Source organism: Pogoniulus pusillus, chromosome Z, assembly GCF_015220805.1.
Source record: "Pogoniulus pusillus isolate bPogPus1 chromosome Z, bPogPus1.pri, whole genome shotgun sequence".
NCBI lineage: Eukaryota > Metazoa > Chordata > Aves > Piciformes > Lybiidae > Pogoniulus > Pogoniulus pusillus.
In genome coordinates this window covers 106475276-106500182 of record NC_087309.1, presented here as the reverse complement: position 1 = coordinate 106500182, position 24907 = coordinate 106475276, and the positions used below count along the sequence as shown (strand labels likewise).

Below are 24907 nucleotides of genomic sequence, written 5' to 3'. Positions count from 1 at the left end.
GACAGAGGCCAGGATGCCATTGGCTCTCCTGGCCACCTGGGCACACTGCTGGCTCATCTTCAGATTGCTATCTACCAGTACCCCCAGGTCCCTTTCTGCCTGCCTACTCTCCAGCCACTCTGTCCTCAGCCTGTAGCTCTGCTTGGGGTTGTTGAGGCCAAAGTGTAGAACCCTGCACTTGGCCTTGTTAAATCTCATCCCACTGGCCTCTGCACACCCATCCATCCCGTCAAGGTCCATCTGTAGAGCCCTCCTATCCTCCAACAGATCAACACTTCCTCCTAACATGGTGCCGTCTCCAAACTTACTGATGATAGAGTTAATTCCCTGGTCCAGATCATCAGTAAAGGTAGTGAAGAGGACTGGGCCTAGCACTGATCCCTGGGGGACACCACTAGTGACTGGCTGCCAACTGGATGTGGCACCATTTGCCACCACTGGACCTGGCCCTCCAGCCAGTTCTTGAGCCATATCAGAATGAACCTGTCCAAGTCACAAGCTGCCAGCTTTGCCAGGAGCTTCTTGTGGCAGATGGTGTCAAAGGCTTTGCTGAAGTCCAAATAGACTACATCCACAGCCTTCCCCACATTCACCAGGCAGGAAACCTGATCATAAAAGCAGATGAGTTTGGTGAGACAGAACCTGCCCTTCCTAAACCCTGACTGGTCTGTAGTTTCCCAGTTCCTCCTTTGACCCTTCCTGTGAATGGTGTCAAGGTCTGGAGAACAGAGATTTGCAGTATCTTTGACCAGAGGAGCTTGCTCCAGATGTCCAAGTTGTGAAATTAAGGTGCAAGCAAGAGCAGATATCACAACAAAATTTTTTATTAAACCATAAAAGTTGAACAAAGGAGAGGGAAAGAGAGAAGGGGAGAGAGGGAGAGGGAGAAGGGGAGAGACAGAGAGAGGGAACAACGAAGAGATGAAACAGGGAAGGCAAAGAGCAGGGATTCTACTACCATCAGCCAACGATGGGGGGGGGGGAGAGAGAGACATGAGCGAGGTCCAGGGATGATCTTCTGTGGAGGTCGTCAGGAGTTCTTCTGGTGCAGGTGCTCCTCTGGAGGTGTGTTGGTGGAGGTCCACGGGTGGAGATGCTCTGCTGGAGGTGCGCTGTTGGAGGTGCTCTGGTGGAGGTGCACACCTTGGCAGCATTGCTCATGTCCTTTTACACAGTGTTTTAGATCAGTGTTCCAGGTGCAGCTCCCCAGGAAATCTTCCTGTGCATTGAAGCATTTGCAGGGGTCCATTGGCGACAGCGGGGAGGGCCTCTGCCCCCTCCCTGTGCCGCTTCCCTGTCCATACCCCAGATACACATAAGCCTTTTCTCTCTGGGGAGCTGATGTGAGGTGTGCATATCCTGGGCATTGAAGCCAGGCTGAGGTCTGGGAAGTGCACAAAGGCTCCCTATCTCTCTTGATGTGCATCCCTGAGCTTTTGGCCAGGAGCCTTGTCCGAGTCCAGCAGGGTAACAAAGGCAATCTTTGCCTCCGTGGATTTACTCCTCCTGTGGGAGGGGTCTGGCCGGCATATGGGGCCCTCTGTTCCTTTCAGAAGGGCAGGACCAATAGCAATTAGCCTCCTGTTTTGGGTACGAGTTGTGATGTGAGGGGGCAACTGATTTACTTTGGTCAGCCTCCCAGATGGTGTAACTTCTGCCTGCAAAACCACCTCACCCTCAGCCTCTAGTACCCTGTATCTGTTGTTCCTTCCCAGGTGCAAGACTCTGCGCTTACCTTTGCTGAACCTCATTAGGTTCCCCTTTGTTCAGCTCTCCAGTCTGTCCAAGTCTCACTGAATGGCTGCACAGCGTTCAGATGTGTCAGTCAAGCCTTCCAGTTTGGTGTCGTTGCAAACTTGTTGAGTAGACTCTGTCTGTCTGTGTGTCCCCTCATCAGTGTCACTGATGAAGTTGTTGAAGAGCACCACAACCAGCACTGACCACTCTTCAATTCCAAGGATGTTATGAGAGTCAGTGTCCAATGACTTGCTGAGGTTGGGGTAGGCTAAATCCACTGGCCTCCTGCATCTACCCATTCAGTTACAGCATCATAGCGTGCTATCAGATGAGTCAAGCATGTCCAGTCCTCAGGCATGTCTCCTGTTTGCCAAAGATTGGCAAAAATGATGGGGAGCGGTAGGGTGAGAAGAAAAGGTCCCAGAAAGAATGGATACTGTGGAAGAGGCAAGGACAATCTCTGTCGGGGTAGTGACAGACGGCTGTGGTGGCAGAGCTCACTCTATGACAGCTATTACAGTCTGTTTAAGCCCCCACAGTACAGCCTGTTCATGAGCTCCTCCTGAATCTCCTCAAACTGTCTCAGGGCCTTGGCGTGGGCAGCCGGGCTCTGCACCAGATGCTGCAGGAGGTTGTGTGGCTCAGATGTGTGGAAGTCTGGAGGCAAGATGATCTCCTGGGGCATATCTGCATTGCCAAAGAAGAAGAAGTTAAGCTTTCTGTGTTGCAGGCAGCAGTGCAGGTACCTCAGGATGTCTGCCAGCCGCATGATGCATTCCTGTCTGCACCATCCTGACACGGGTTTGGTGTTGAGGAGGTGCATGACAACTGTCTTGAAGATGTAGGGTGTAAAGTCTGTGTCCTCCAGGACACTGGTGCAGAGATGCAGGCACTTGAGGTGGTATCTGCCCTGTGGGACCTTTCTGGCCATATGGCTGAAGAACTTCCTCTCTGCCACAAGGTAGCTCTTTGTCCACAGGGTGCTTGGAGTGTCTGAGTCGCCTGCATTCTGGCTGCTGAGAAAGATGTCTGAGTCTCCTTGCTGCACCCCAAACAGGATCTCAGTAAGGAATGTATTCCTGTAGGCACTTTTCAGCTTCATCAGGCATGAACGTTGGCTGTAGGGCAGCAGCTTCATCTCGTAGCGACGTGCCTGAGGCAGTGCCACCCAAGCGTCCTTCACCAAGCACTGGAACCACTCTGCAAGTTTCTCCACATCTAGGTATGAACCAGTGCAGAGGCTGTCCAGGATGCTGGGTACCTGCTTCATCCTCTCCAGGTGTTTCCTATTGCGGTGGACATAGCAAGGCATGTTTGGTACTCCACAGCTGCACTTGACTTCCACACGGATAAGGGAGTCCCTGGCTGGACTGGGACCCCTGTTGACCCACTGCAGGTGGAAGTCATGCCCAGGGGGGGGCTTCAGGGGGACAAGGAGGTGGTAGATAACGTTGTCAGCCTCATAGGGACTCCAGCCTTCAAAGGTGCTGCCCACACCAATGGGAGGCTGCAGCAATGGCAAGAAACTGTTTGACAGCTGCTCCTGCATGACCTGCAGGAGGTTGTCCACCAGCTGCTTCACCATCTGGCTCCTGGACATCATTGTCTGCACAGGCCATTCGGTGTGCCTGACGAAAATCCTGTCCCCTTCCTTCAACTCTTCAGGACCTTCCCCATCACTTTTTTCCTTGTCCTCCTTGTGTGCATTCATGTCTGAGGTCTCATGTGTGGTGCAGATGGAGTCAGGCTCAGGGGTCCTTTCTTGGAGCCACCAGCAGAGCCAAAAGAGGAGGATAAGGCCTGCAGCAATGGCAGCAAAGAGCACAGCTTTGCTGTGCCCTTCAAGCCTCTGCTGCAGGACCGGGAGCACGACGCTCGACTGCACTCGGCTTCTCCTCTCCATCTCCTCCATCATCCGAGTCATCTCCTGGTTGATCTCCATCTCATGCTCCCTCATGTTGTCACTTGTGGCCTCATCGAGCTCCTCGTGAACCTTCACCACGAAAAGGATGAGGCTTTGCAAAAGCACAGCAATGACTTTTGTAGAAGCCATGGCCTGCAGGAGAAGGGAAAGCAAGGATTCAGTGGGGTTGGGAAGGAGGGACTTGGTGGTGAAGAGCAAGCACAGAAGGTGCAGGGAACAGGGCACAGGTAGGACCTCAAGGGCTACAGGCAGCTGTTGTACACCAAGGGCCCTACATGCAGCTCCAGCATCGGCAGCACTTATCTCAAGGTGGTCCTGTGAGCACCTGGTCCCCCAGAGCAGGGCAAGGCCTCCCACCAGGGAGCCAGCTCTCTGCCTTGGCCCTCCCTCCAGCCTCCCCTCCCTGAACCCACACTCACCATTAGTCCAAGCTCTACTGAGGCACTGCTGCTTGCTGCAGCATTTATATCCCCCCTACCATTGTGATGTCACAATGTCAGGTGGAGTTGCCGTGCCAACCTGCCATGCCCAAAGGCCCACTGCAGCCTTGGCCCAGCTGAGTGACTCACAGCCACCCAAGGCAGCCAGAGCCCTGACCCCTGCACTCTGGAAACACAGCTTGGAGGACATGGTGCCCTGTGATTCACCTTACCTGGCAGACAGCAGCGCTCATAAAGCCTTATGAAACTCGGCCCAGGTGATGTGACCCCTGGATGTGTTGTTGCTCCTCGTGGTGCCATCCACAGAGGTGCACTCTTCTCCCGTGGTGCTGGCCTCTGTGATTGTGGTAGTGGCTGTGCTCTCGGTGCCTTCAGCACAGCAGTGGTGGCATGTTGGTGGAGTATAACCCGATGGCAGGTTGGGGCATGACAGTGGGCGGCAGCACAAAGATCTTGTCAGTCTCTGGCCATAAGTTGTCATTGTATTTGCAGTGCAGGTGTCCCAAATGCAGCTGTGAGAGTGCTGCTTCCACTACACAGCTGCTGTTAGGCCACTGCTTCTCTGGAACGTGGCACAGACAGAATGAGTGTGTGCCTTGAGTTAGAGCCACACTGATCAGAGGTCTTGCCACCTGTCTGGCATTGCCCAAGGGTAGCGTGGTAGGGCTCCAATCGCTTACTTTGCCTGTGACTCTCTGCTGCGGACCAAGGAACCCACTTCACACGTTCTGCCTGCACAGGCCACGTGCAGTACTGTGGAGGGGTAGAATTTCTTGTGGATGCCCCATGGGAGGTATGGGTAACCTGATCATAAAAGGAGATCAATGTGGTCAGGCAAGACCTGTCCTTTCTAAGCCCATGCTTGCTGGGCCTGATCCCTTGGCCGTTCTGTAGGTGCTTTGTGGTGATACTCAAGACAACCTGTTCCATACCCTTGCCTGCAATTGAGGTCAGGCTGACAGGTCTGTAATGTGCCTCCTTCTGGGCCTTCTTGTGTATAGGCATCACGTAGGCCAGCTTCCAGTCTTCAGACACCTCTCCAGTGATCCAAAAGTATTGATAAATGATGGATAGCAGCTTGGCCAGCTCATCTGCCAGCTCTCTCAGCACCCTAGAATGGATCCCGTCTGGTCCCATGAACTTGTGAGGATCCAGGTGGCTCAGCAGGTCCCTTACTGCTTCCTCCCAGATTACAGGGGGACTATCTTGGTTCCCAGCTCCATCTGGCAGTTCAGGAGGCCAGCTGACCTGGAGACAACCTGTCCCACTATTGAAGATGGTGTCAAAGAAGGTGTTAAGCACCTCTGCCTTTCCCTCATCTTTTGCTACTCTGTTCACTCTATGCATGATTTTTTGTTCCTTTGCTTGTTTTTCCTCCTTGGTTATTAAATGATCCAGAATTACTTGGATTAGGTAAAATTGCACTTTAATGGCGTAGGGCAGTGCAGTAATTGCCATTTTCTCATGAAGAGTTTGTTGTCACCCATCTCTTAATTTCCTGTAAAGTGTCACTTCTTTAAACTAATTTACTAGCAGAACATGAAATTCCAATGTTAAGAATGAGGAAATGAGAAAGTAAGTTTGACAACATCATTAAGGTAGAAGGTATACATGGTCTACGTGGTTAAAAATGTGTGCCAGTGGAGGCAGCACTGCATGTCCTTCTGGGTATCAAAGCTGGTCTCTGGGGTGCTGGTTTTGCTTCATTGGGGATGTGTTATTTTCTGTGTTGCAAAACTTTGTGTACGAGTGCCTTACTCTCACTTTGAAATGGCTTGGTCACTTCGTGGCATCTGTTTTGTTAACAGGTGTTAGATGCTGCTGAGTCTTTTATTTGCACTGAATGTGCCTTTAGGAACCTTTTAAAACTGAGTCAGTGCTTAGGGACTGATCCAGTTGCACATTTAAGGGATTTTGAGGTTTTGTTGAATATGGAGGTTTTCCTGAAGTCCATCAGGAGTACTGTGCTTACATAGAAGTGAACCATTGCCATACTGAGCTGAGTGGGGGATGTAAGAGTCGTGCCTTTGAGTTTAATTCATGTCTTTGTTTTAGATTTCCCTTATGTTCTGTTTTAATTTCATTTATATGGTGAAAAGGGGGAAATTACAATTAAATTGCACATTTTAAGATTCAGTGTAATTTTAAAACTGTGAAATTTTATGACATAAGATTTGTTGTGAATTCCAGTTTCAAAGATTGAAATAAAAGAAAATAAAAAAGCTAGTGGCATAAAAGTAAATTCTTTTGGCATGAGGCTTTTCATTTCATCCATTTTTTCCTCTGGCAGTCTTAGATGTTTTCAACTACACATTTATTGGAGTAGTTAGTTGCAGTGAGGTAGGTTTCTTTCTTTCCATCATAAATTGAAGAGATTACATGCAGAAGTATTTGTATACAGTTCATTTTAAAACATTCTCTTTGAAGAAGCCTTTCCAGTTTTTGAATTGCTATTAAATATAAATGTTATGTAACATATAAAACAAAGCAACCTGCTGACTTTTAGTGACATTAAATACCTATAAATATTTTAGGAATGAGGGCATAGAACACAACTTTGTCTTGCCTTTTCCTCTGTTGAAGATCAGGACGTTTCATTTGCTGCTTCAGTTCTACAGCAAAAAGAGTAGTTTGTGAGTTCTGGTGGATGGACACCACAAGCCTCTGAGTAATGCCAGTGGCATCCTGGCCTGCATCAGGAATGGTGTGGTCAGCAGGAGCAGGGAGGTCATTCTGCCCCTGTACTCTGCACTGGTTAGACCACACCTTGAGTTCTGTGTTCAGTTCTGGGCCTCCCAGTTTAGAAGGGACGTTGAGAAGCTTGAGCGTGTCCAGAGAAGGGCGGCGAGGCTGGTGAGAGGCCTTGAGCACAAGCCCTATGAGGAGAGGCTGAGGGAGCTGGGATTGTTCAGCCTGGAGAAGAGGAGGCTCAGGGGTGACCTTATTGCTGTCTACAACTACCTGAGGGGTGGTTGTGGCCAGGAGGAGGTTGCTGTCTTCTCTCAGGTGGCCAGCACCAGAACAAGAGGACACAGCCTCAGGCTGCGCCAGGGGAGATTTAGGCTTGAGGTGAGGAGAAAGTTCTTCACTGAGAGAGTCATTGGACTGCCCAGGGAGGTAGTGGAGTCGCCATTCCTGGGGCAGTTGAAGGCAAGGTTGGACGTGGCACTTGGTGCCATGGTCTAGCCTTGAGCTCTGTGGAAAAGGGTTGGACTTGATGATCTGTGAGGTCTCTTCCAACCCTGATGATACTGTGATACTGCTTTTCTTCCTGATAATAAAGGTAATACACAGCTGAGGAGATAATGCTACAGAAGTTTAATTAAATTACTTTTTCTTTATATAATTATCATTATCAAGAACTTACTGTCCTTTTTTATTTCCTGAAATAATGGCTGAAGGAATCTGAAAAGATAGTAACTGTTGGTCAATAGATATCCTTCAAGATAAGGAGTAATAAGAGAACTACTCACCAGTGTCTGTTTGCAACTCTTTTTAGCAGAATAGATCCATGTTGTTGCGTAGTGGAAATTAATCTTTTTGTAAAATTAATACTGTTTATTAATTTTCATATTCACAACTTTTGCCATTTCTGACCTCTAATTTTCACAGTATCACAGTATCACCAATGTTGGAAGAGACCTCATAGATCATCAAGTCCAACCCTTTACCACAGAGCTCAACGCTAGACCATGGCACCAAGTGCCACGTCCAACCTTGCCTTGAACTGCCCCAGGGACGACGACTCCACCACCTCCCCGGGCAGCCCATTCCAGTAGCCAATGACTCTCTCAGTGAAGAACTTTCTCCTCACCTCGAGCCTTAATTTCCACTGGCACAGCTTGAGGCTGTGTCCTCTTGTTCTGGTGCTGGCCACCTTAGAGAAGAGAGCAACCTTCCCCTGGCCACAACCACCCCTCAGGTAGTTGTAGACAGCAATAAGGTCACCCCTGAGCCTCCTCTTCTCCAGGCTAAACAACCCCAGCTCCCTCAGCCTCTCCTCATAGGGCTTGTGCTCAAGGCCTCTCACCAGCCTCGCCGCCCTTCTCTGGACACGCTCAAGCATCTCAATGGCCTTCCTAAACTGGGGGGCCCAGAACTGAACACAGTACTCAAGGTGTGGTCTAACCAGTGCAGAGTACAGGGGCAGAATGACCTCCCTGCTCCTGCTGACCACACCATTCCTGATGCAGGCCAGGATGCCACTGGCTCTCTTGGCCACCTGGGCACACTGCTGGCTCATGTTCAGGCGGGTATCAATCAGCACCCCCAGATCCCTCTCTGTCTGGCTGCTCTCCAGCCACTCTGACCCCAGCCTTTATCTCTGCATGGGGTTGTTGTGGCCGAAGTGCAGCACCCTGCACTTGGAGCTATTGAACGCCATCCCATTGGACTCTGCCCATCTGTCCAGGCGGTCAAGGTCCTGCTGCAGAGCCCTTCTGCCTTCCAACTCAGTCACATCTGCCCCCAGCTTAGTGTCATCTGCAAACTTGCTGATGACTGACTCCATGCCCTCATCCAGATCATCTATGAAGATGTTAAAGAGGATGGGGCCCAGCACAGATCCCTGAGGGACACCACTAGTGACTGGCCACCAGCTGGATGTGGCACCATTCACCACCACTCTCTGGGTCCGGCCCTCCAGCCAGTTCCTAACCCAGCACAGAGTGTTGCCATCCAAGCTGCGGGTTGACAGCTTAGCCAGCAGTTTGCTGTGGGGGACAGTGTCAAAGGCCTTGCTGAAGTCCAGATAGACCACATCCACAGGCCTCCCCACATCCACCAAGCGGGTCACCTGATCATAGAAGGAGATCAGGTTGGAGAGGCAGGATCTGCCCTTCCTAAACCCATGCTGGCTGGACTTGAGCTCTTTGCCATCCCTCAGGTGCGCTCTTATCACCCCCAATATAACCTGCTCCATCAGTTTCCCTGGGACTGAGGTCAGGCTGACAGGTCTGTAGTTCCCAGGTTCCTCCATCTGACCCTTCTTGTGGATGGGGACCACGTTGGCCATTTTCCAGTCTCCTGGGACCTCTCCGGTGAGCCAGGACTGCTGGAAAATGATGGAGGGCAGCTTGGCCAGCTCAGCTGCCAGCTCTCTCAGCACCCTGGGATGGATCCCATCTGGTCCCATGGACTTGTGGGTGTCCAGATGGCTCAGCAGGTCCTGAACTAATTCTTCATGAATTTCCAGGGGAACACACTGCTCCCTGACCCCATCCCCCAGTTCAAGTGGACACTTGCCTCCTCCTCCCTCCTTGCTGTGGAAAACTGAGGTGAAGAAGGCATTCAGGACCTCAGCCTTTTCTTCATCATCAGTTATAGTGTTCCCCTCCTGGTCCAGTCATGAGTGGAGGCTCTTCTTGCCCTTCCTTTTAGCGTTGATAAATTTATAAAAGTGCTTTTTATTATCTTTCATGGAAATGGCAGCCTAAGTTCTAGCTGGGCCGTAGCCTCTCTAATTTTTCTCCTGCATAGTCTGGCTACATCCTTAAACACATCAGGAGAAGCCTTCCCCTCCTTCCAAAGGCGATACACCCTATTTTTCTCTCCCACTTCCTTCAGGAGCTGTTTACTCATCCAGGCTGGTTGCCTTCCCTGACACTCATCTTTCAGCACATGGGAACTGCCAGCTCCTGTGCCTTCAAGAGCTCCTGTTTAATGTAGGTCCAACCATCCTGGACTCCTTTGTTCTCAAGGACTGCTGCCTAGGGGACTTTGGAAATAAGTTTCTTAAGCAAATTGAAGTTTGCCCTCCTAAAGTCCAAGGTGTAGGTTTTGTTGCAGTGCCTCCCTACCTCCCTGCATATTGAAAACTCCACTAACTCGTGATCACTACACCCCAGGCAGCCTCCCACTATATTTTAATTATATTTCCATTCTTATATGGTCATGGAAACATTTTATGGGTAATATCTAGATCTAGTAATAACCAGCAAAATACGTAATCGATAATTGAACTGGAATAGAAGGTTCCTGTGGTCAAATGCCACTTGCGGTCAATATGTCGCTTGCCTGGTGGATGTCCTCAAGGAGCTCTTTCTGCATATGGCCGAAGGCAGTGGAGAATTACAAAGAGGCAATTAAGCTTTTACTCATTATTATTACTACCCTCACAGGGGCTATCTCAGTCCAGACAGTGTCCAAATGCTTTCACGGCACTCTTTTTTGTCAGACGCGGTACTTGATTCTTCCCGGCTTCTGGGGAAAGGACGCAGACAATCTCTGACCTTGTTGTCCTGGTTTCTCTGGACAATCAGTTGTGTCCAGGTCTTCTAAGCAGGACTTTTCAGGTGTAGAGAGGCAGGATGTTGTGCAGTCTCAGCACAATGTTGTGCTGACCACACAGGCCGATTGCATGCAGGCATCCAGCGTCTGCTCCTGGTAGCTGGCGGCAGTGGAGTTTGCCAGATAACAATAAGGCAGCAGGCAATTGCAGTAGGCAATGGCAGAGCATGGCTGAGCACAGCAGACAGAGCATGACAGAAAAGCAGGGGAGCAAAGCAAAGAGCAAAATGCATGTTGTTTACCTGCGTGTCTCCTTTTATCAATGTGGGCCAAGATTAATTGCCCTTTGGACACAGAATAGCCAATCAGGATGGCAGTTAGCCCAACCTTACATTTTAGGCAAAGCCATAGGCTTGGTTTCCCCAAATCTGGGAAAAGCATACACCTTGCACAAGCTAAGCGTACCTTGTTTACCATGGAACTCTGGGCAGGGCAGACTCAGTGGCTACAGGTTCTTTTGTGGCCTTTTCCCGCTCTTGCCTCTCCTAGAGTAGAAAAACATGCCTAAGCAAGGCAGGACATGAATAAGCCTTTTTTGGGCCTATCAGGCCTACCACAATGCCTGTCCTCTAAACTGCCGCACCGTTTGCAGGAAATGCTTCCCATTGAACTATAAACCCTTGGGTCTATACATCCAAGATATTCCTTGCACTGTTCTTTTTGTGTGTCTCTAACACAGCAAAATACACTGATCTTTGAATGAGTCTTCCATTAATTGGCTTCCTTGTATGTGTGAAAATAATTGTTTTGTTTCAGTAAGTGTTTACCTTTCTTACAGTAAGCAGTGTGGGGGTATGCATATGGCCTGTGGCCTAGAACTCAACAACTGCTGGTTCACCTCCAGAAGCTTCATTCTCCCCATTTTGTGGAGCAAGTGCACATAACAGGATCACAGAATTGTAGAATGGCTTGGGTTGGAAAGCACCTTAGAGATCATCTACTCCAGCGTTCCTGCCATGGGCCTGAACACCTCTCAACTAGTCTCAGCTGCTCTGGACTGCATCCAGACTGGCCTTGAGCACTCCCAGGGAGGAGGTATCCACAACCTCCCTTGGCAGCCTATTCCAGAGTCTCATCACACTTGTACTGAAGAACTTCTTCATAATATCCAGTCTAAACCTTCTCTCTCTCACCTTAAACCTCTTGTCCTATTGCTAGACAATCTGATGAAAAGTCCCTCTCCAGCCATTCTGTAGGATCCCTTTGGGTCCTGGAAGGTAGCTATGAGGTCCCCCTAGAATTGTTGATGTGAACTTTTTCTTGAAGTAGGTAACCAGGTGAAAAGTTGGTTAATGACTTCTAATCAGTACTAATTAATCAAGATTCACCCTAAACCATATCCCTAAGCACCACATCCAAACACTTAAATATATCCGGGGTCGGTGACTCAACCACCTCCCTGAGCAGCTCATAGCAGTGCCTGACCACTCTGTCCCTGAAAAGTTTTTTCCTAATGTCCAATCTAAACCTACCCAGCCTCAGCTTGAGGCCTTTCCTTTGTTCTGTTGCTGGTTGCCTGGCAGAAGAGACCAACCCCCACCTGGCTACAGCCTCCCTTCAGGTAGTTGTAGACAGCAGTGAGGTCACCCCTGAGCCTCCTCTTCTGCAGGCTAAACAACCCCAGCTCCCTCAGCATCTCCCCATAGGGTTTGTGTTCCAGGCCCCTCCCCAGCCTTGATGCCCTTCTCTGGACACGTTCCAGCACCTCAACATCTCTCTTGAATTGAGGGGCCCAGAACTGGACACAGCACTCAAGATGTGGCCTGACCAGTGTTGAGTACAGGGTAAGAATTATCTCCCTCGTCCTACTGGCCACACTGTTCCTGATACAGGCCAGGATGCCATTGGCTCTCTTGGCCACCTGGGCACACTGCTGGCTCATCTTCAGCTACTATCTACCAGTACCCCCAGGTCCCTTTATTCCTGGCTTTTCTCCAGCCACTTTGTCCCCAGCCTGTAGTGCTGCTTGGGGTTGTTGTGGCCAAAGTGCAGAACCCTGCACTTGGCCTTGTTACATCTCATCCCATTGACCTCTATCCTCCCATCCAGCCTGTCGAGGTCCCTCTGCAGGGCTCTCCTACCTTCCAACAGATCCATACCTGCTCCTAGCGTGGTTTCATCTGCAAACTTACTGATGCTGGACTCAATCCCCTCATCCAGATCATCAACAACGATGTTGAACAGAACTGGGCCCAGCACTGACCCTTGGGGAAGACCACTACTGAGTGGCTGCCAACTGGATGTGGCACCATTCACCACCACTCTCTGGTCCTGGCCTTCCAGCCAGTTCTTGACCCATATCAGAGTGAATCTGTTCAAGCCATGAGCTGCCAGCTTTGCCAGGAGTTTGTTGTGGTAGTTGTAGACAGCGATGAGGTCTTCCCTCAGCCTCTTCTTTTTCAAACTTAACAGCCCCTGTTCCCTCAGTCGCTCCTCATAAGACATATGAGGATTCTCTAGGCCCTTCACCAGCTTCTTTGCCCTCCTCTGGACCCACTCCAGCACCTCGACATCTCTCTTGTATTGTGGTGCCCAAAACTGAACACAGTACTTGAGGTGTGGCCTCACCAGAGCAGAGTCCAAGGGTCCAATCACCTTCCTACTCCTACTGTCCACAGCATTTTTAATACAAGCCAGAATGCCATTGGCCTCCTTGGCCACCTGGGCACACTGCTGCCTCATATTCAGCTGCCTGTCTCTTGCAACCCCCAGATCCCTTTCTGCCAGGCAGCTCTCCAGCCATACTGCCCCAAGCCTGTAGCATTGCTTGGGGTTGTTGTGACCCAAGTGCAGGACCTGGCATTTGGCCTTCTTGAAACCCATCCCATTAATGCTGGCCCATTGATCTAGCCTGTCCAAGTCCCTCTGTAGAGACTCTCTACCCTCACTACAAATCAGCACTGCCACCTAACTTGTTGTCCTCTGCAAACTTACCAATGGCTCTCTATGCCTGAGTCAAGGTTGTTAATAAAGGTGTTAAAAAGACGTGGTCCCAAGACAAGAGACCCCTGAGGAGCACCACTAGTGACTGGCCACCAGCAGGATTTAACTCCATTGACCACCACTCTCTGGGCCCTCCTGTCCAGCCAGTGCTTTGTCCAGGAGACAGTGTGCTCATCCAAGCCATGAGTAGCCAATTTGTCTACAAGAGTTTTGTGGGGAACAGTATCAAAGGCTTATTGAAAGTCTAGGAATACATTTGCGTGCATCTCTCTACATTTGCATGTGTCTGGACTTGAATAGTTCATATATGCTATGTGCACTGTTATAGTGATGTGCTACAGTCTTGACCTAAGAATTTTTGAAGCTTGGCTGCCTTTTAATATCTTTCCAAAGCATGGGAGAAGCAGAGGTAGAAAAAGTTGGTGTGATCTCCATGCACTTTTCAGACTGCCCTGGTGAATATGTGTGGTACACTTTTCTGAGGTGTTAGGGCTAATGGACTTTCTGCCCATATTTCTTTGGTTGCACACAGTGGCTGCAAGTGGAATGTCAGCCCGGGGTTTGATTGCATAACCATAACATATGTAACTGTATGAGGAAAAGGAGGTAAAAACATATTGCTGTAGCTGCTGCCAGAATCTGGTGGTTGCAGCTTTCTGCTTGACTTTCCTGAAGCTGAAGTGTGTGATTACTACTCTGTGCTAATCTGTATGCAGGTGATCTCTTAACCTAATCTTGCAATAATTGAGCAGGGAAGGTGTCTGTCCCTTAACCTGCTTGGCTTTCCAGACTTTGAAGCTTAATTGGGGCATTTAAATGCAAGTACATTTAAAAGCGTCTCTCCTTTAAGGAAGTGGGCAACTGTTTACTCTGGGGAAGCTGATTTAGACAGTGTTAGGCATCAAAGTGAACATGCCTAAATGAACCTAAAATAAAATCTGAATGAACCAAACTTTCAAAGTGAAAAAATTTGCATTAAAATTGAAAATAAAACCAGTCTTACAAAAATCATTGATGGAAACAAGACACCAACAAGAAGTGCTATAAAGTTACAGTTGGTAAAATAATCTGGTTTTGCAGATCTGAATTCAATTAAGAATGGGAATATTTACATCAAAAAGAAAATTACCATGAAGTTAAGAGAAAATGCATTACAGAATGTATATTTGTTAGTAGAGTGATAGTTGAATTTATTACAGATAAGAATCTTCTTAATATGCTTGTTGTCTGTAAAATGAACAATTTTCTGCACCACTTGTGCAGGACATACGCCTTCTACCTGTAGGTGTTTGTGTGTTTCTTTGTGATTATCTGTGCTCAGGATATATTTTGTTGTCTGTAATGAAGGCAGTGCTTCTCAAATCACTACAGAGTTTTAGAAATTAATTCCTGTTCTTGTGAGAAAATTGACTGACTTTACTGGAGCTGTACATCAAACTGGTGGTCAGCCCACACAGATCGGAACAGCCTTGGAGCATTACCTTATGGCTTTGTTTTAGATCAGCTGTTAATCCTCCGCCTTTCGATGGAAGAGGATTCACATCAACAGAATTCAACTCCAGTACTGAGCCTGGAGGAATATCCTAATTAAACCAGGTGTAGTACTGCTAGTAATTTTACATGATTGCTTGAAGTATCTTACCTTGCTATTAAATTTGAATTCAAACCCCTAAATATCTCTGGGAGCTCTGGGCAGCGTGCAGCTCTTAAACCAGAAAGAGCCATAGTGTTGTTACGTTCATGACTCAAAATACTGTGTTGCCCTAATCTTTGATAAAAAAATGCCTCCTTATCTCAACACAACAGTACTACCCTTGTAGTAGTTGTAATGCATGTATTCATGTAACATACACATACTCTGCTGTTTCTTTATTCTAAGCTTACACATCTATCTCAGTTTGACATTACAGAGGGCATTTTGTAAGGGTAAAGGATAAATACATGGAAGGTATTGAAGAGAGAGCTTAAAGAAATGGTACCTGGTAGTAGTATGTATGGGAGTCTTATCTGGAGGGATATATGACATAAAGAAAAAGAATTAAGTGGCAAAGTTAGTGTCCCGTGGTCATAAAAGTATCCCAGTACAGATTACTTCATAATACGACAAAAAGAAAGGCAGTCTCCACTGAGTTTTGCTGACACTGGTAGTGGATTTAAAGGAAATAAAATTTTTAGTAGGCTTAATAGAAGCAGATGCCATTTTGGCAGAGAGTGTGAGTTCTCCTGTGGAAGGAAGGAAAATATTTCTGACAGCAGAGTTAATTTGGGCAGTTCATATCTAAGAAGGTTGGTTTGTCTTGTTTTTGACACTGCAGGTCTAGTCTTGAAAGCGTAAGGTGGACATTTATTTGTGTTTTAAGAAATGTAAATTTGTAGACATCGGGACTGTTTGGAAGCCAGTGGGATTTCAAAGAATGTTCCACCAGTCCTACTCTGCAGAATACGTTTGGTATACAGAAAACTCAGGTAATCCAGTTCAGATATTGTTTGAGAAATATGCTTGGAGTAAAGCATTGACTTCTCTAAAAATTGTAGTGAATGCAGAGGTATTTATAACATACAGATGATCTGGTCTGATACGAATGTAGCCAGATGGAGCATCACAAAAATCCACTTTGCATAGTGCAGATCATTGCTTTCTCGTTTTGTCAGTTTAACTTGTAGTCCTTTGCCATGATTTTTTAATGCTTATCAGAGAATGGAACTTTATCAGTCTGTGATGAATGATGTAGCATTTAACACCAGTGCCTGTGACAGCTGAAGTGATAAATTGTCAACTCTGTGGTCCAGAGACAGGATTAGGAATTGTGGAGTGTTTTGTTGGTGGTGTTGGGCTTTCCCCTCAGCAACATCTGGGTTCTCATCTGGCAGATGCCCTCTTCTGCTGGTCTGGCTGCGCTGCTGGCTGATGTACAGCTATCCTGGAGGCTGGCTTATATTCACCCTGTTCTTTTCATCCTTAGGTGGCATTTTTCTTTGGCTCCTCTGCAGCAGAGAGACAGTTTGCCAAACTGCAATGCATAGTGCAATGCTAGGAGAGCATTCCAAGCAGAGAGGAAGGATATAGACTCCTCAGCACAGTTGATTTCATTGGCTCTATTGTATAACGTAGCATCAGACGCTGCTAGCAGCATGGCAGCACCAAGGCCGCATAGCAGAAAGTCTTCCAGTGCAGAAGGAGAAGAAAAATTCCACTGAAGAACAAGCAAAGTGAAATGAAGTGAAAATTATCAGGCAAATGCTGACAGTGATCCTGGGACATAACTGACACTGGAATCTGGAGCTGTTAGCCCACACTTGCAATAGTCCCTTGAAATGTCAGTGTGAAGGAAGATAAAATGTCCTCATAGGCATCAAATAAGATAGATTTTGATTTTGACCTGTTTTTTCACTTGGGTTTATTTTGTAGGTTTGATTTTTTTTTTTTTTTTGGTTAATATTTTGCAAGGCCTTTATACAAAATTAATCTATTAGTAGTGTTAGGTAATGAGGTTGCTCAAATGAGCTGTCAGCCTTCCGTTTATCCTATAACTCTGTGTGCATCTGCTCTGTTACAGCCTTCTAGGAATGAAGTGTGCTGTGAGTAGGGCTCACATTCTGTCAAGAAACAATTCATTTTTATGGGGCTGTGTAAGTATTGTACCTTTGTACTTTTCTCAGGGAAAAAGGCAATTTGGTTATAAATAAATCTTTGCAAAAATGTTTTTCGTTCTCTCCTGGTGGTAGCTTCCCACTCATCCTGTGAAATACCTTATCCTCTCACCCCATATGAGAATTTCACAGAATTTACACAGGTACCTTATTACACTGATTTTTTTTCTCACTTACTAGAAACAAAGTGTTGGAATAAATAATTCACCTGCTTACAATGTAAGTGCCAACAAAATTCCCACAGTAACTCATAGCTTAATACAATAAATTTTGTGCTAACAAGACCTTGCTATCTGCTGATGATAATGCAAGAAAATCCTATTTAGTTCTGGTAATTTTGCTCTCAAGGGCTTTTTGCTGCTGCTGCCAGCTAAGAACATGAAACAGGATGTTAGAGGATTGTAAGAGACCTCCAGAGATCAAGTCTGATACATCCGGATGGGTCTTGAAAGTATCACAGTATCACAGTATCACAGTATCACCAAGGTTGGAAGAGACCTCACAGATCATCAAGTCCAACCCTTTACCACAGTGCCCAAGGCTAGACCATGGCACCAAGTGCCACATCCAACCTTGCCTTGAACTGCCCCAGGGATGACGACTCCACCACCTCCCCAGGCAGCCCATTCCAGTGCCCAATGACTCTCTCAGTGAAGAATTTTCTCCTCACCTCGAGCCGAAATTTCCCCTGGCAAGTCCACAGCCTCTCTGGGCAGCTCGTTACTGTCCTCTGTGATTATTACAGTAAAGCAGCTCTTATATGTGTTGTGATGGAGCTTCCTCTGCTGTGCTTTAAACTAGTTACCCCTTGTCCTGTCACAGGGTATGACTGAGAAGAGTCTATCCTCTCTCTCGACACCCAGCCCTCATATATCGATAAACATTTATTAGATTCTCTCTAAGTCATCTCTTCACTAGGCCAAAAATGCCTAGATCACAGAATCAATGAATCATCCAGGTTGGAAGAGATTACCAAGGTCATCCAGTCCAAACTAGCACCCAGACCTATCCAGTCAGGTAGACCATGCCACTAAGTGCCTCAGCCAGTCTTTTCCTGAAGACCCCCCGGGACAGTGACTCCACCACCTCCCTGGGCAGCTCATTCCAATGCCAATCACTCTCTCTGTCAAGAACTTCCTCCTAATACCAAGCCTACATCTCCTCTGGCACAGCTTGTGACTGTGTCCCCTTGTTCTGTTGCTGGTTGCCTGGCAGAGGAGACTGACCCCCACCAGGCAACAACCTCCCTTCAGGTAGTTGTAAACAGCAATGGAGTCAGGCCTGAGCCTCCTCTTTTCCAGGCTAAACACCCCCAGCTCCCTCAGCCTCTCCTCATAGGCCTTGTGTTCCAGGCCACTCACCAGCTTCATCTCCCTTTTCTGGACACGTTCCTGTCCCTCAACCTCTCTCTTGAACTAAGGGGCCCAGAACTGGACATAGTACTCAAGGTGTGGCCTGACCAGTGCTGAGTACAGGCAAGGAATAACCTCCCTTGTCCTGCAGGCCACATGATTCCTGACAGAGGCCAGGATGCCATTGGCTCTCCTGGCCACCTGGGCACACTGCTGGCTCATCTTCAGATTGCTATCTACCAGTACCCCCAGGTCCCTTTCTGCCTGCCTACTCTCCAGCCACTCTGTCCTCAGCCTGTAGCTCTGCTTGGGGCTGTTGTGGCCATAATGTAGAACCCTGCACTTAGCCTTGTTAAATCTCATCCCACTGGCCTCTGCCCACCCATCCAGCCTGTCATGGTCCTTCCTACCCTCCAATAAATCAACCCTAACTTGGTGCTGTCTCCAAACTTACTGATGATGAGTCAGTTTCCTGGTCAAGATCATCAATAAAGGTATTGAACAGGACTGGGCCTAGCACTGATCCCTGGGGGACACCCCTAGTGACTGGCTGCCGACTGGATGTGGAACCATTTGCCATCACAGGGCCTGGCCCTACAGCCAGTTCTTTACTCACATCAGAAGGAATCTTTCCAAGTCATGAGCTGGCTGCCAGCTTTGCCAGGAGCTTGTGTAGCAGACAGTGTCAAAGGCTCTGCTGATGTCCAAGTAGACTACCTCCACAGCCTTCCCCACATTCACCGGGCAGGTAACCTGATAGTAAAAGGAGGTGAAGTTGGTCAGGCAGGACCTGCCCTTCCTAAACTCATACTAGCTGGGCCTGATCCCTTGGCCATCGTGTAGGAGCTTTGTGATGGCACTCAAGATGACCTATTCCATAAACCTGGCACTGAGGTCATGCTGACAGATCTGTTATTTCCTGGTTCCTCCTTCTGACCCTTCTTGTGGATGGTGTCAAGGTGTCGAGAACAGAGATTAATGATATCTCTGTCCATAGGAGAAAAGTTCTGTTCTTACAGATGACCGTGCAAGCAAGAGCAGATATCACAACAAAACTATTAAATCATAAAAGTTGAACAAATGAGAGGGAAAGAGAGAAGGAAAGAGAGAGAATGAGAGAGAGAAGGGGAGAGACAGAGAGAGAGGTAACAACAGAGAAAAAGAGAAGAAACAAGGAAGGAAAAGTGCAGGGATTATCCCACAATTAGCCGAAGATGGGGGGGAAAGACATGAGCGAGGTACAGGGATATTCTTCTCTGGAGGTTGCCAGGAGTTCTTCTGGTACAGGTGCTCCTCTGGAGGTATTCCGGTGGAGATCCATGTTTGGAGGTGCTCTGCCCCCTTCCTGTGCCGCTTCCCTGTCCATACCCCAGATACACATAAGCCTTTTCTCTTTAGGGTGCTGTGGCCAGATGGCTTGAAGCCCCACTGGGAGTGCCCATTGAAGGCCCGACTGGGGGTGACTGGTTTAGGCCCAGGTAGGGGGAGGGGAGCATTTAATACCTGAAGGCAGTCATGAAAGGTATAGATAGAACAGTTAATTTTGGGGAGGTGAATAGTGAACTATTCCTGTGTAATAGAGTGAGTGACATTCCTGTAGAGATTTTAGATTAAATGATCAGTATTAAGTTTAAAGCAGACATAAGGAACTGCTTGTTCAAATTAGAACACAAAATGAAATTGTCAAACCAGTGCCAAGGGATGTTTTAGAGACCACAGCTTTGTGTTCCAAGAGGGATTAGGTGAGTGAGTGAGTGAGTGAGTGAGTGAGTGAGTGAGTGAGTTTTCAAAGCACTGCCTTGCTGGCATGGCCATTCTCTCAGAAGAGTATGATTGAAGAAGGGCAGTTCTCTCCTTGCTCCAATACTGATACACATTCTTAGAGATCTTCTGAGCATTCAGCGCTTCTGAGCAAATGGGGATGTGTTTTGATTAAATGGCAAAAGACTTCTATCCTCTGGCAGCATTGGTAAGGCCTTTGTCGAGACACTGATAGCACCAATTCCTTCCTCCAGGGAAGAGCTGTCCTGGAATTTTGGTGGACCCTTCTCCTCACAGCTTTTCCTCTGTGCACCTGTGTATGCACACAGACAGACTCTGCTGCTGGCTCTCTTACTACTTCTTCTTCTCATCTGACTGCCTGTTCCCTGATGCACAGTTCCCTGGGAGCGCAGTGTTCGCCCCAGTGACTGTGCAGTAACTTCTCTTCAAAGTGTTACACTAGCTTGCAGCACATTGTCTCTCAGATGGTAGTACAAATGAAGTTCATCTTTTGGCTTACTTTGCATGGATCTAATGTTTTACAGTTGTCACCAATTCTCCATCTGAATTTAATTACTTGATGTGAAAAAAGATGCAGAGCAGTGAGTCTCTAGATGTTGACTTTTGCTCTGTATCACAGCTCTATCTAGGGAGCGTGATGTGACTGTTAAAACTGTACTGGTAGAAGGTTTTCAAGCCTTTACCCAATTTAGTCATTCTAGTAGACAGAGTAGAAAGAGGAAAGGTGATGGTAAGGTATTACATGTGATGAAGCCATCAGTAGTTTGGAAGACATTCTTCCTGGGACTGGGGTAAGGTTGAGAGGGGTAGGGGGGAAGGTGAAAGGGTGGTTGGGAGCCCCTCCTGGGGACTCTGGTTTCTGGGAAGGGAGTTGTGTTTCTGTATTACCTTTTACCTTGTTTATTTCTGTCTATAACTGTATCTACTGTAAATATCTGCTTGTATATTGTGCTAAGCTGTAAATATAAAGCTTCATTGAATTTCCAGAGCCACCTGAGTCTAGTCTGTGTGACTTCCAAAGCGTGGTGGGGGGAGGGGAACACCCAAGCCATCACACCAGGGAACCCACTTCACACTTTCTGTGTGAAGAACTGTGCACAGCTGCAGAGGGGTAGAATTTCTTGTGATTGCCCCACGGCAGAGCGCAGAAAGGTTGGGGAACCTTAGTTAAAAAATTGGAGAAGCCAGAGAGCACCATGTCAGCTCCTCCACCGACGTGCTCAGCCTGACTCTGTGGCAGCTGAGCAGTCAGCACTCTGCCCAAGTTTCCCAACTCGCTGAAGCGCAAACACAGAAGCAGCATTTGTTTGAACATTTCTTTACAATGAGGTACAGGTACTAGGTACATATCAGAGGATCACAGGGTGTTAGGAGTTGAAAGAGGCCTCCTGAGATCATAGAATCCAACCCCCCTTGCCAGAGCACGGCAGTAATCAAGTGCAGGTCACACAGGAACACAGCCAGACAGGTCATGAAAGTCTCCAGAGAAGGAGACTCCACAACGTCTCTGAGCAGCCTGGCCCTTACACTGTGGAAGTTCTTCCTCGTGTTGAGCTGGACCTTTCTGTGCTGTTGATTATAGTCCCTGCCCCTGGCACAGGGCACAACTGAGAAGAGTCTGTCCTCTCCCTCTTAACATTCAGCCTGAGCACAGACCAGGTCAGAGTAGAGGGAGAGGAGACCCTTCCTTGATCTGCTGGACTCACTTCATCAATAAAGATCCAGGCCTAGCACGAATCCCTGGGGTACAGGACTAGTGACTGGCTGCCAACTAGATGTGGCACATTCTCCACTACTCTCTGGGCCTGGCCCACCAGCCAGTTCTCGACCACCCATGTGAGAGTGAACCTGTGCAAGCCGTGAGCTGCCAGCTTTGCCAGGAGCTGCTTGTGGCAGATGGTGTCACACGCTTTGTTCAAGGCCAGGTGGACTACATCCACAACCTGATTGTAAGAGGCAATAAGGATGGTCAGGAAGGACGATATTGGCTGGGCCTGATCCCGTGGCCATCCTGTAGGTGCTTTGTGATGGCACTCAAGATGACCTGTTCCATAACCTTGCCTGGCACTGAGGTCACACTGACAGCTCTGTAATTTCCCGGTTCATCCATCCCACCCTTCTTGTGGATGGTGTCAAGGTCTGGAGATCAGAGATTAACAATATCTCTGTCCACAGGAGAAAGTTCTGTTCTTATAGATGCCCATGTTGTGATATTAAGGTGCAAGCAAGAGCAGATAACACAACAAAACTATTTATTAAACCATTAATGTTGAACAAAAGAGAGGGAAAGAGAAATGGGGAATGACAGAGGGAGGTAGAGAAGGGTAGAGACAGAGAGAGAGGTAACAGCAGAGAAAAAGAGAAGAAACAAGGAAGGAAAATATCAGGGATTAAACATCATCAGCTGAAGATGGGGGGGGGGGGAGAGAGAGAGACATGAGCGAGGTCCGGGGATGGTCTTCTGTGGAGGTCGTCAGGAGTTCTTCTGGTGCAGGTTCTCCTCCGAAGATGCTCTGGTGACTGTCCACAGGTGGAGGTGCTCTGCTGGAGGTGCGCTGTTGGAGGTGCTCTGGTGGAGGTGCACACCTTGGCAGCATTGCTCATGTCCTTTTACACAGTGTTTTTAGATCAGTGTTCCAGGTGCAGCTCCCCAGGAAATCTTCCTGTGCATTGAAGCATTTGCAGGGGTCCATTGGCGACAGCGGGGAGGGCCTCTGCCCCCTCCCTGTGCCGCTTCCCTGTCCATACCCCAGATACACATAAGCCTTTTCTCTTTGGGGAGCTGATGTGAGGTGTGCATATCCTGGGCATTAAAGCCAGGCTGAGGTCTGGGAAGTGCACAAAGGCTCCCTATCTCTCTTGATGTGCATCCCTGAGCTTTTGGCTAGGAGTCTTGTCCGAGTCCATCAGGGTAACAAAGGCAATCTTGTGGAAGAGGCGAGGACAGTCCCTGTCTGGGTGGTGACAGAGCTCACTCTGTGACAATTATGACTATCTGTTTAAGCCCCCATAGTACAGCCTGTTCATGAGCTCCTCCTGAATCTCCTCAAACTGTCTCAGGGCCTTGGCGTGGGCAGCCGGGCTCTGCACCAGATGCTGCAGGAGGTTGTGTGGCTCAGATGTGTGGAAGTCTGGAGGCAAGATGATCTCCTGGGGCATCTCTGCGTTGCCAAAGAAGAAGAAGTTAAGCTTTCTGTGTTGCAGGCAGCAGTGCAGGTACCTCAGGATGTCTGCCAGCCGCATGATGCATTCCTGTCTGCACCATCCTGACACGGGTTTGGTGTTGAGGAGGTGCATGACAACTGTCTTGAAGATGTAGGGTGTAAAGTTTGTGTCCTCCAGGACGCTGGTGCAGAGACGCAGGCATTTGAGGTGGTATCTGCCCTGTGGGACCTTTTTGGCCATATGGCTGAAGAACTTAACCTCTGCCACAAGGTAGCTCTTTGTCCACAGGGTGCTTGGAGTGTCTGAGTCGCCTGCATTCTGGCTGCTGAGAAAGATGTCTGAGTCTTCTTGCTGCACCCCAAACAGGATCTCAATTAATGAAGTAGTCCTGGAGGCTCTTTTCAGCTTCATCAGGCATGAACGTTGGCTGTAGGGCAGCACTTTCATCTCGTAGCGACGTGCCTGAGGCAGTGCCACCCAGGCTTTCTTCACCAAGCACTGGAACCACTCTGCAAGTTTCTCCACATCTAGGTATGAACCAGTGCAGAGGCTGTCCAGGATGCTGGGTACCTGCTTCATCCTCTTCAGGTGTTTCCTATTGCGGTGGACAAAGCAAGGCATGTTTGGTACTCCACAGCTGCATTGGACTTCCACACGGATGAGGGCATCCCTGGCTGGCCTGGGACCCCTGTTCACCCACTGCAGGTGGAAGTCATGCCCAGGGGGGGGCTTCAGGGGCACAAGGAGGTGGTAGATAACGTCGTCAGCCTCATAGGGACTCCAGCCTTCAAAGGTGCTGCCCACACCAATGGGAGGCTGCAGCAGTGGCATGAAACTGTTTGACAGCTGCCCCTGCATGACCTGCACGAGGTTGTCCACCAGCTGCTTCACCATCTCGCTCTTGGACAGCATTTTTTGCAGAGGCCACTTGGTGTGCCTGACGAAAATCCTGTCTCCTTCCTCCACCTCTACAGGACCTTTCCCATCACTTTCTTTCTCTTCTTCATTGTCTGCATCCATGTCTGAGGTCTCATATGTTGTGCAGATGGAGTCAGGCTCAGGGGTCCTTTCCCTGAACCACCAGCAGAGCCAAAAGAGGAGGATAAGGCCTGCAGCAATGGCAGCAAAGAGCACAGCTTCCCAGGCCAGGATACTGTGCCCTTCAAGCCACTCCTGCAGGACCAGGGGCACGACGCTCGACTGCACTCGGCTTCTCCTCTCCATCTCCTCCATCATCCGAGTCATCTCCTGGTTGATCTCCATCTCATGCTCCCTCATGTTGTCACTTGTGGCCCCATCGAGCTCCTCGTGAACCTTCATCACGAAAAGGATGAGGCTTTGCAAAAGCACAGCAATGACTTTTGTAGAAGCCATGGCCTGCAGGAGAAGGGAAAGCAAGGATTCAGTGGGGTTGGGAAGGAGGGACTTGGTGGTGAAGAGCAAGCACAGGAGGTGCAGGGAACAGGGCACAGGTAGGACCTCAAGGGCTACAGGCAGCTGTTGTACACCAAGGGCCCTACATGCAGCTCCAGCATCGGCAGCACTTATCTCAAGGTGGTCCTGTGAGCACCTGGTCCCCCAGAGCAGGGCAAGGCCTCCCACCAGGGAGCCAGCTCTCTGCCTTG

General features: G+C 48.5%; 2 protein-coding genes across 2 annotated transcripts; both read right to left on the bottom strand.

The window, feature by feature from the left end:
- Window positions 1–743: 743 nt before the first annotated feature.
- Window positions 744–3790, bottom strand: LOC135192990 (inositol 1,4,5-trisphosphate receptor-interacting protein-like 1). Its single transcript, XM_064176381.1, has 2 exons — window positions 1736–3790; window positions 744–1215 (listed from the first exon to the last, which is right to left on the bottom strand). The coding sequence occupies exon 1, from the start codon at window positions 3788–3790 to the stop codon at window positions 2252–2254; it is 1539 nt and encodes a 512-aa protein (XP_064032451.1). The 3' UTR covers window positions 744–1215; window positions 1736–2251.
- Window positions 3791–22980: 19190 nt separating this feature from the next.
- On the bottom strand, window positions 22981–24602 carry LOC135192989 (inositol 1,4,5-trisphosphate receptor-interacting protein-like 1). Its single transcript, XM_064176379.1, has one exon. The coding sequence runs from the start codon at window positions 24600–24602 to the stop codon at window positions 23109–23111; it is 1494 nt and encodes a 497-aa protein (XP_064032449.1). The 3' UTR covers window positions 22981–23108.
- Window positions 24603–24907: the final 305 nt, after the last annotated feature.